This window comes from Grammomys surdaster, unplaced genomic scaffold, assembly GCF_004785775.1.
Source record: "Grammomys surdaster isolate TR1022 unplaced genomic scaffold, NIH_TR_1.0 125429, whole genome shotgun sequence".
Lineage (NCBI taxonomy): Eukaryota > Metazoa > Chordata > Mammalia > Rodentia > Muridae > Grammomys > Grammomys surdaster.
Genome location: NW_021620296.1, coordinates 199,761 through 211,265, shown reverse-complemented (window position 1 = coordinate 211,265; position 11,505 = coordinate 199,761). Strand labels below are relative to the sequence as shown.

Here is an 11,505-nt window from a genome sequence, read left to right as displayed (position 1 = left end):
GGTGAGGCTGTGGACGCCTATGGGAGCGTTCGATGTAGGAGTGAATGCATTGTGCATTACGGTATGGTCTCTGGCGGCCAGGGAGTGGAAGGTGCTGGTCTGAATGAGAATGGCTCCCATAGGCCATGTTTCGGGTTTTGGTCCCCAGTGGTGGAATTGTTTGGGAAGAATTGGGTGTGGCCTTGTTGGTGGAGGTGGTCTTTGAGGTTTTAAAAGACTGGTGCCAATTCACAGTGTGCTCTCTGCCTCTCAGCTATGCTCTAGCTGCCTGTGGCCAAGCCTTAACTACATCAGCATGGACTGGGCCGCTAAGCCCGGTGAAACTGTTTTATAAATTACTTTGATCATGACGTTTTATCATAGCAATAGAAATGTAACTATGTCAGGCACCAAGTGCTCTTAACCACTGAGCCATCTCTCCTATCTAATTATGTGTTGGTTTGCACTGGGTGTGCGCATTTGTGCCAGTTAGTTTTTTGTCAACCTGACACAAGCTTGACACAAGTCATCAGAGAGACAATTGAGAAAATGTTTCCATGAGCCTGGGCTGTAAGCAAGCCTGTGGGGTCATTTTTTAAATTAGAGATTAATGAGGGAAAGCCCATTGTGGCTGGGGCCATCCCTGGACTGGTGGTCCTCAGTTCTGTAAATAAGCAGGCTGAACAAGTCATGGGGAGAAGCCAGTAAGCAGCACTTACCCATGGCTTCTGCATCAGCTCCTGCCTCCAGGTTTCTGCCCTGGCTTCCCTCAGTGGATTGTGATTGATTCGGGATACACAAGCAAAACAAAAATTTCTCCCCAAGTTGCTTTGGTAGTGTTTCGTCCTAGCAATAGTGACTTCCAACTTGGTCAGAATGTGAGGGCAGATGCCCGCCCACCCAGGCCAGTGAATCTCTTGGAGCTGTATTTGCAGACAGTTTGGAGTCAATCGATGTGGGTTCTGGAAATTGAACTTGGGTCCTCTGAATAGCAGCAAGTGCTCTCAACCTCTGAAATATCTCTCCAGCTATTGGAGTGTTCCGATTGCCTTCCTAGGTCTGAGGCCCGGGACCATTATATTGGACACTGAGTTGGTAACTGGACGGCTTAGAAGAACCATCTGGTAGGAAGTGCTGGCTGAGTTCATCGAGACAGCAGGGCCCAGCTCTCCAAGGGCAAGAACAAGTTCTGCTTAAATGTAAATCTCTCCTGACCCTGAGCTGGAGTAAAAGGCAGTCCAGGGCAGACTGCATGTTCATCACTTCAGCTCCTGCTGTCAATCAGCAGTCGCTGGGTGGACCTAGCCAATCAGGGCCTCCAAGCTTATACCGCTCAATCATGAGCGCTGTAGGGCGGCGGGAGGCGGGGTTTCTCTGGCCGCCGTGCTGTGGACTGAACTCCGCGGCTGAGGGAGGCCCCGTGGGGGCGTGTGCTGCGCTGTGGCCGCCGCTGTGAGGACAGCGCGGGCGAGCTCGGAAGCCACGACATGGTGAGCGTGGGGCCGTTGTCCCAGACGGAGAGGAGTGGCAGCTGTTGGTGGCTCTCCGCTTCTGTAGAGCTAGGCCCACTACGGTTATTGGCGACTAGGTGACTGCCGCTATGTAGCTCCGCCCTTCGGCCGCGTCTGCGCAGAGCTCAGGGCGCCGCAGGGGATGCCCCGCCCTCAGTATCGGTGACGTCACGGTCACCAAGTGGGTTTGGTACTTTTTTGTTTTGTTTTGTTTTCCGAGACAGGGTTTCTCTGTATAGCCCTGGCTGTCCTGGAACTCACTCTGTAGACCAGGCTGGCCTCGAACTCAGAAATCCCCTGCCTCTGCCTCCCAAGTGCTGGGATTAAAGGCGTGCGCCACCACCGCCCTGCAGTGGTTTTGGTTTGTACCTGGAGGCTGCTTGCTAAACTCAAGGTCTTGCCCGTTCCCTGAGTTGTCTTCACTTGTTGGTGGAGAGTCCACTTTGAATTAATTTTGTGGAAGTTGTAAACTCTTTAAGTTTTTACTTATTTATGCCTATATTGAACTGTATTACTCTCATTGAGTTTAATTTGCTCTTTTAAAAAAATTGACTGTTTTGTGGGTTTTGGTTTTTTTTTAATACTGTTTTGCAGATAAATTAATTTCCAAATATTCGTACGTTATTTTATTAAATTTTTTTGTAAAGATAAAGTCTGTTACTTGTGTACTATTTATTTAGAATTTAGTTGAATGTTGTTTTTTTTTTTTCCCTTTACATATAAACTTTAGAACAGCTTCCTGTTACAGTTACACAATATGTTTGGTATTCTTTTTGGGACAGTGTTTTGAATTTATAGTTTAAATTGAGGAAAGCAACATCTTGGTGTTGTCTTTTATTTACCAGGCTACTGCTTTTTTTATTTGATTTTTTTTTTTTTTTTGAGACTGGCTTTCTCTGTGTCAGTGATTTTCAACCTTTGGGTTGAGACAGTTGGAAAACACGAATTCCCAATGGTTTTAGGAACTGAGATACCCAGCACTTGGGAGTCAGAGGCAGGAGGATTTCTGAGTTCAAGGCCAGCCTGGTCTACAGAGTGAGTTCCAGGACAGCCAGGGCTACACAGAGAAACCCTGTCTCGAAAAACAAAAAACAAAAAACAAACAAACAAAAAAAAAGGAACCCCGAGATACCACTCAGTAACAACATTACAATTATAAAGTAGCAACAAAAATAATTTTCAGGCTTGGGGGGCCCCCGGCATTAGGAAGGTTCAGAACTACTGCTCTATGTATTCCTGGCTGTCCAGGAACTTGCCATGTAGATCAGGCTGGCCTTGAGTTCACAGAGATCTTTTGTCTCTGACTCCCAAGTGCTGGGATTAAAGACTGTGCCACCATGCCTGGCTTGATTCTTTTTTGAAAAAGAAATTTATCTTCATCCAAGGGTCTTTGCTTATGTTTGTTTAGTATATGCTTCTCTTTCTATCTCCTTTGAGCTGTGGTGCTATGTAATCAGCGAGAAACTGCTAACCGTTCAGTTGTTCGCTATTATACTGGAAAATGATGGACTTTTTCCAGGACTACAGAGTGAGTCCTGGAACTCACTCTGTAGATCAGGCTGGCCTTGAACTCAGAAATCCACCTGCCTCTGCCTCCCAAGTGCTGGGATTAAAGGCGTGTGCCACCACTGCCGGGTGAATTTTCTATTTGAAAAGACTTGTATTTTATGTGTTATACTTTTAAAATTTTTATTTTTGAGATTATAATACAATTAACCATTTCTCCGTTCACTTTCTTCCCTCCACACCTCCTCCCATAATCCTCCCTGGTCTCCTTCACATTCATGGCCGTTTCTTATTTCATTAATTATTATTGCATGCATGTAACATATATATTCCTAAGTGTAACCTGCTCAGTCCATGGAATGTTACGTGTGTATGTTTTCAGGGCTGGCTATTTAGCATTGGACAAGCAGTCCGTGTGCTCTTCCCTGGGGAAGAGTATCTCTCCCGCTCCCAGATTCCCTTAGCTCCTGTAGTTCTTTGTGTAAGATGTAGGCACGTGGGCTGGTCCCTACCCACATGTCCATTGGTGTCTTTGTTCAGCTCATGTTTGGTTAGACTTCACGAATGATGAGATGTTCCTAGGAGACCGAGTCTCTGGCAAACTCCCTGATGCTCTGATCTTAAAACCTTTCTACCCAAGACTTATTTTTATCATCTCAGTTCCATCCCCGTTCCATTCTTCATCTGGCCTTCATGCCTTTCCTAACCTTGTGAGCTTGGTGTGGCTGGCCCAAGCTCACTGGCTTACCACAGGGCCACCTGCCTGGCTGTGCCTCTTGTAGCTCTGTTAGATGAAGCCACTTTCACTGTCCCTCCCTCAGTCCTGCCTGGCTCTGTGAGCCTCCATGCTTACTTTCATGCTGGAGAGAAGAGCACAGCTCACTGGTAGGCCAGCACTTCACAGCCACAGGACCAACTTAGTTTTTTCCATTTGTACTGTCTTGCCATTTTTGCTTTCTGTGAGCCATTCTTCAGGCTTTACAGCCTTCTAGAAGTTCACTAGCTTAGCATTTGGCTTTCTGTCCACTTGTCTTCAAGAACTCCAGCTCCACACGAGTCTTGCCTCACTTACCTCTAGTGATGTGGATAGACCATGTTCTTTGCTTTGCCCTTCTTTCAGCTTCTCTACACGGCTTTATTACTCTATAGACCCACTTTAGCCCATCTCTGAGATCCGTCAGTGCTTTCCCTGAAGCCTAAGTACTGAGTCCCTCTAAGTAGCTCAGCAAAGCCACTACAGCTCTACACCACATTCAGGGTCGTTGCTGAATTAGCATCTTAGCTCTCCAATGACCTTAGTCCAGTCTTGCCTGGAGAGCTGGGCATCATCCTGTAGCACCGCTCTCACTCCCAATGCGCTCATGCCCACGCTCTCCGCATTGTTTCTCTTTCTGCCTGACTTGTCTCTTGGGTTCTAATGTTTTGGGTACCAGAGAAGGCTTTTAAGCTTAGATCTAACTTGCATACTTTTTTCATCATATCTTGCCACCTTTAAGAGATTGGTTAGTCCATATTCTCTGTCTTTCCTGATTTCTTTTCCAAATCAGAGGCTAATGCAGAGGCTAGCAAACACATGTCCTTTCCATGTTAGAATTCCTCCTCCAATAGCCATCTCAGCCTCAGACACATTTCTTATTACACAAAACAGTATTCAGGCAACTTCCCGGGCAGCTTGCTGGTAATCTGCTCTTCCATGCTGCTCTGGAGGGCTTGCAGTATTTGCTCTAGACAGCCAACTCTTCCTAGAGAGTATTCACATGGCAGGCCCCAACCCTGAAGCAAGCATGCTGCTTCTTACCACATAGCAGAGACTGACAGCCTGGAATTCTCCACAACCCCCTCACCCTAATTCCTTTAGAAGATCCACCTTTTTAAATTTTTTTTCTTTAGATTTATTTATTTTATTTACATGAGTACACTGTAGTTGTCTTCAGACACACCAGAAGAGGGCATCAGATCCTATTATAGATGGTTGTGAGCCACCATGTGATTGCTGGGACTTGAACTCAGGACCTCTGGAAGAGCAGTCAGTGCTCTTAACCGCTGAGCCATCTCTCCAGCCCCAGGGGTTCCATCTTTCTCACACTACCTATCCCGTGACACATACAACATCTACCATAACAAGAAGGCACACTGCCACTTAGCACATAGGGAAGGACAGCCCTATCAGAATTTCCTTCACCCTCAGCCTGGTCAGCCTTGGTTGCAGGCCAAGACCATGAAGTCATTCCTCCCACACTCACCGAATCTGTCATTTCCTTGCTCTGTTGCCAAGTATGTTGTATGAGTCTTTCCTGCAGAGACATAACACAAATTCTGCTCACCCTAACACAGAGAACCAAGGATAAACCAACATATAAACCAAAGTCCCACCAGTGTCCATCTTGGTGATCCAGTGGCTCTGTTGGGTTTACCTAGAGGCATATGGCTGAAGAACTTTCTAGAGGAGCAGGGATGAGGAGGAGTCATCAGTATCGTGGAAAGGCCTGCCCGACACAGGTGGCGACTCATGAAAGCTGCATCCTGGAGCATTGTGCAGGACGTACTGAGCAGGGCTTGCAGGCCACTCGACAGCTAGACAGGTCTCCTCTCTGGAAGTCATTTGCCACTTCTATACATTTGGGGAGTAGCCTGTGAATGTTGTAAATTCCTGCTTTCCCAAAGAGGTGAAATTACTTCTCAACTTCCCTGAGCTTCAGCTTTCATTCAGGAAGGACTGTCGGAGAGAACTGCCACATAGCAGCCTATAGATAATTTATCTTTTAAAAATAATTTATCGGGGCTGGAGAGATGGCTCAGTGGTTAAGAGCACTGACTGCACTTCCAGAGGTCCTGAGTTCAAATCCTAGCAACCACATGGTGGCTCACAACCATCTGTAAGGAGATTTGATGCCCTCTTCTGGTGTGTCTGAAGACAGCTACAGTATATTCATATATAATAAATAAATAAATATTTAAAAAAATAATTTATCTTAACTTTGATTTTTTTAAGGTAGGTTTCTTTGTGAAGCCCTGGCTGTCTTGGAACTCACTATGTAGACCAGCTGGCTATGAACTCATAGAGGCCCACCTACCTCTGCCTCTTGAGTGCTGAGATTAAAAGCATGAGCCACCATGCTCAGTCTCATTTACCTGTTTAACTGTTGTGGTACTACACAGGAGTGCCCACTGGAGTAGCTCATTAGACTCCTAAGCCACAGTTTCCTTACTGAAGGATGATGGGAGTTTAGAAAGTTTGCTAGCATTTGCATAAATCATTTACGTTGAGTGATTTATCCTTTATATTCATGTGAACCCTATCAAAATACGAAGTTCTCTCATGCCATCAAACTTTAAGCATTGCGAGGAGGAATTTCTAAGGACAAGTAGGCTCTTGCTTGCTAGTGTCACTGTTCCGGACCCCGGAGGGAGGGCTGTGAGACAGGAAATAGCAATCACTGTATCAGGACTGGGGCAGAGCAGCAGCACATCCTGTGTCCTGAGCCCAGGAGTGACAAAGTGCTGCTCCAGTGCCACTCCTTCCGCAGCCCTCGGTGCTTGCATGACGACTTCCGTGTGGTGGAGGACGTGTGCATCCCACAGAGTGGTCAGTCAAGTATGTGCAATGTTTAGGTCTCAGTGAGCTTTGAGGATGTGGCTGTGCAGTTCACCCAGGACGAGTGGGCTTTGTTGAACCCTTCCCAGAGGAGTCTGTACAGAGATGTGATGCTGGAGACCTGCAGGAACCTCGCTGCCGTAGGTAAGGCTGTCATCCTACCTTCACTCTGTAAATGAGGGGCACGTGTCTCTTGCTGTGGATGCTCTTCTGGGATTGAGGCTATTGAAAGGGAAGAATATGGTGAGCAAATCAGGCATGTTTTCTGTGAATATTGAAGTTAGAAACTAATTTTTTCAATGATCTCTAATAATTTATCCTAAATTTTCTGGGAATGCCTTATAGGAAACAGATGGGAAGAGGAGAGTGCTGAAGACCATTATAAAAATCCCTGGAGAAATATGAGGTAATTTCTATGAAAAGTTGAAGCAAAGGAACTTGAAGGAATTTTAATGTCCCACAAACATTTAAGAAAACAAAAAACAGCTTTCAGTTTTTTCACCATTAGAAGAATTATCCCTGTATTATGGCACTAAAAATGTGTACTGGAATGTAAGAGCACCGATCAGCGTTTGCCAGGGTTTTCTCTTGGAAACGCATCCAGGAACTTGTACCAGTGAATGCTACTGTTCCGATTACCACACCATGGGAGCCACACTATAAAACCATCAACCTATTTGGTTTCCTACTGTTCAGATGTGCCAGAAAACACATCCTTGGCCTGATTTTGGGAGTAGCGTATGACGTAAATCTAGTAAGCAGTAAGTAGTAAAGCAGTGTCTCTAACGACCTTGTCCTTTTTCAGATGTTCCCCGTTAGCGACTCCCTGTGAGAGGACAGCAGATGGTCAGGTTGAAGACAGTCTGACATGGAGAGCAAATCTTCATACAAGCATGATAGTTTTTCCAAGACTAAGACCATGTGAATCCAGTGTATGTGGGAAGGCTTCGAGGAGTCATCCATCCTCCGATCGGTGTGCCACATCTCTCCCTTGTTATAAACCACCATCCTCCGATCGGTGTGCCACATCTCTCCCTTGCTATAAACCACCATCTTCCGATCGGCGTGCCACATCTCTCCCTTGCTATAAACCACCATCCTCCGATCGGCGTGCCACATCTCTCCCTTGTTATACACTGCACGCGCATGAGGAATGTGGAGCCAAGCAATACGACTTGAGCTCTCTCAGCAGCTTTCAAAGGTGTGTGGAAGCCCACACTGGCGATGGGCCTTGTGAATGTGAGGGACGCTTAAGATCGTCCTGTTTTCCAAACTCATTAGGAATACATCAAGAGGTTCACAGTGGACAAACACCCTATCAATACAAGGAGTGTGGGAAGACCTCTGTTTATGCACATGGAGGAAGCCCCACTATGGGGAAGCTTTATGAATGTAATATATGTGGTAAAGCCTTGAGTTCCTCTACTTTGCTTCAAAGACATGTAATAATTCATACTGAAAGACTCTATGAATGCACCTATTGTGGTAAAGCTTTTAGATATCCCAAATACCTTCGATTACATGAAAGAATTCATACTGGAGAGAAGCCCTATGAATGTAAACAATGTGGGAAAGCCTTTAGATTTCCTGGTGCCTTGCCGTTACATGAAAAAATACACACTGGAGAGAAGCCCTATGAATGTAAACAATGTGGAAAAGCCTTTAGATTTCCTGCCTCTTTGCCGTTACATGAAAAAATACACACTGGAGAGAAGCCTTATGAATGTAAACAATGTGGGAAAACCTTTAGGCGACAGTATCATCTTCAGTTACATGAAAAAATTCATACTGGAGAGAAACCCTATGAGTGTCAGCAGTGTGGGAAAGCCTTCAGACGACATAGTCATCTTCAGAGACATGAACGGACTCATGCTGGAGAGAAACCCCATGAATGTAAATAACATGCTAAAGCCTTTACACTTCTTAGTTCTCTTCTGTTACATGAAAACATTCATACTGGAGAAAAAAATGCTGTCAGTGTAGCTGTCAATGTTGGGAAGCCTTGCACTTACGTGAAATCAATCTTACTAGATTCAAACCCTATGAAGTAGACTGATGAAGTCTTTAGGTGTGCTTGTCATCTTCATTAAAAAAATTACCCTGGAGAAAGCTGTGTGGGTGTGAACATTGTGGTGGAGCTCTTAGGTATTACACTTGACAGTGACAACTCCTGCTGGAAGGACATTCTCTGAATGTGAACAGTGTGGCCAAAGGCCACACATCACAGTACTCTGTTTCCAAAGTATTTAAATCCTAACCTGGGGTTTCTACCCCACCTTTACTATGTAAGTTCCTGGATGAAAGAGGCACACGACCTTTATATTTATAAGCCTCAGACAACTCGGGAGCTGAGCAGCCACTACTCTCTATTGTTGGAGTCTACTTTCCTGTCTAGAAGCCCAAGTTATTGGGCTACATTCTCCTGACTCCTAATCCATGGTGGTTTCTCCTTCCTCCTGCACTCTTCTTTCTCCTCATGGTCCTTCTCCAACCCTAAGCCCACAAAACTTAAGCCCCACCTATGTCTCTTTTGCCCAACTATTAACTGTTAACATCTTTATTTACCAATCAAAAAAATGTCATATCTCTCAGACAACCAATCTTAAGGGCCCCAAATTAACATTAAAATACAAACAACATTAGGCCAACCTACTACAGTCTTCTTTAGATATGGTATAACTCATGTGAGAAAAACTTTATAAATATTATATATATATAAATATATAAAAATGAGAATAGACTCATTTGTATAGTATAGATCTCTTCAGTTCTTTCATACTCAATAAAACTAAGCATGTAAACAGTTTGGAGAAGGCATCATGTGTCATGCTTTCAGCAGCAGTGTCAAGTGGGGCTTTTAACTGGGGAGACGTGAAATAATATTTACTTACCTCAGTGGGAACCAAAAATGGTCTTCCAAAGCCTAGCTTAGTAAAGTAGTGATTCTATTTGGGTTACTTATAGAACCGTGGACAAGTCACAAGCATGTGCTTCAGCGAACCACCCATGCAGGCTCGAGTGTTGACTACACCCTAGAGATGTGCACAACTTGGAGGGAACTCAGCTGGTCAGAGTCTCTTCTGTCAGCGGTTGTTTACTGGTCCATAACCTCGAGGAGGTACTCTGAATGTTTTAAGTCTTAGCTTTCTGGGACTTACAAGATAATTCATTCACTTCCTGAGTCTGATGAGCCTTTCTCCTTCCTCCTAGGAGAATGTTTCAATTTAGAGGATGTAGCTGGACAATCCATCCTTTCCTGTGACTCCTACCTTTTTTTTTTTTTATTACCTTTTGAGTCTTGGAAGGGTGATGCTGCTATCAGAAATGTCACTGGTGGTTATGAATCTCTGAGGTACACCATCATTGTAAAGTTTGCTCCCAGGACAAACTGCAGACACCAGTCACAGTGGCCCATGTGCATAAGTGCAGATGTTCATGAGGCAATTTGTCAGATATCACTTCCATCAATAAAACAGTAGCAGTTATTTTGCAGCTGGGGCCCATGATGTGTCAGCCACAGGACTTTGTCCTGGCTTATGGTAGCAGACATGAATTTCCTCCCATAGATTTGCCTTGAATCCAGTGAGAGAGCTTGGTGCACCCATGAAAGTCATGTCACTGCTGTACCACAAGCACAGCCTGCCTAGCTTTTTGGTACCATAACACAAGGTCTTACCTGAGCAACACACTTAGTGAAACCGCTCTCTGCAACCTGCATAACATCAGTCACTGTGAAAGCTAGCAAGTATGAAGGGAACCTCTGGCTTACTTCTTTTTTTTTTTATTTTTTTTTATTTATTTTTTATTTTTTTTTAAACTTTATTTATTTATTTATTTATTTATTATAAGTACACTGTAGCTGTCTTCAGACACCCCACAAGAGGGCATCAGATCTCATTGCAGATGGTTGTGAGCCACCATGTGGTTGCTGGGATTTGAACTCATGACCTCTGGAAGAGCAGTCAGTGCTCTTAACCACTGAGCCATCTCACCAGCCCCCTCTGGCTTACTTCTATGCTGTTTTTTTCATGTCCTGTTGCCACAGAGCTCGTTGTCAGCATTAAGGTCTTATCCTCTGTTTCTGGCATATAACCAAGAGCAATGGCAACATGGTTTGTGGCGTCTCAGGCTCGGCCTTGGCCAACAATTCATATTGAGGTGGCTTGCCCTTGATAGTGAGATGGTCACTTAACAACTTTATGGGCTTTTTGTCTCTAGGGTGCATCCTGTACTTAAACAGCTAAAAAGCCGTTGTTTTAATATCCCATTAAAAATAAACCTGGGGCTGGAGAGGTGGCTTAACAGTTAAGAGCACTGGTTATTCTTCCCAAAGGACCCTGGTTCAATTCCCAGCACCCACTTGGCAGCTCACAAGTGTCTTTTAACTCCAGTTCCAAGGGATCTGATATTCTCACACTGTCATACATACAGCAGAACACCAATGCTCATAAAAGGAAAGTATATAAAAAATTGAACTTAATCCCAGTATCTTTTCTCAAGATGGGTGAAAGTACCATTACACCTGGTTGTCTTTAGTGTGGGTCTGTGCACTTGTGTTTCTGAAATGAGTACCTCATTCACTGACAGTTTTCTGAGTTGGGTGAAACCCTGATGGTGGCTTCATGTGTTTCTCGATTGCATGGAAATGCTTGTAAGATGCCCGGGCAGCTTCCACTCAGGTGAGGGCATATTTGCATCCTTCACCCATAGGCTTAGGTTCTATATGGCTTGCTGGTCATTCCTTTATGGGATAACTTAGCTTATGTATATGTCCTGTCAGAGCCGTTATCTACCAAGACCTCAACTGGGAAGAGAGCTCACATGCAGTAGTGTAGCAGGAGGTATTAGAAAGGAGGCATGTCCAACTGGCTCCAGGGTTAGCCGCCATGTTCCCTCACTAATGCCGGCTACTAG

The 11,505-nt window shown here is 44.8% G+C and overlaps 1 protein-coding gene across 1 annotated transcript; it reads left to right on the top strand.

Annotated features, from left to right (window-relative positions):
* Positions 1 to 1,377: 1,377 nt before the first annotated feature.
* Positions 1,378 to 9,394, top strand: LOC114637840 (zinc finger protein 709-like). Its single transcript, XM_028786146.1, has 4 exons — positions 1,378 to 1,469; positions 6,609 to 6,735; positions 6,937 to 6,997; positions 7,397 to 9,394. The coding sequence occupies exons 1-4, from the start codon at positions 1,467 to 1,469 to the stop codon at positions 8,490 to 8,492; spliced, it is 1,287 nt and encodes a 428-aa protein (XP_028641979.1). The 5' UTR covers positions 1,378 to 1,466; the 3' UTR covers positions 8,493 to 9,394.
* Positions 9,395 to 11,505: the final 2,111 nt, after the last annotated feature.

What these genes read in the sequence shown, in the direction of transcription:
- LOC114637840 (XM_028786146.1), top strand. An exon ending in CAGGAACCTCGCTGCCGTAG is followed by an intron (nt 6,736 to 6,936) that starts GTAAGGCTGTCA and finishes AATGCCTTATAG; the next exon opens with GAAACAGATGGGAAGAGGAG. An exon ending in AATCCCTGGAGAAATATGAG is followed by an intron (nt 6,998 to 7,396) that starts GTAATTTCTATG and finishes GTCCTTTTTCAG; the next exon opens with ATGTTCCCCGTTAGCGACTC.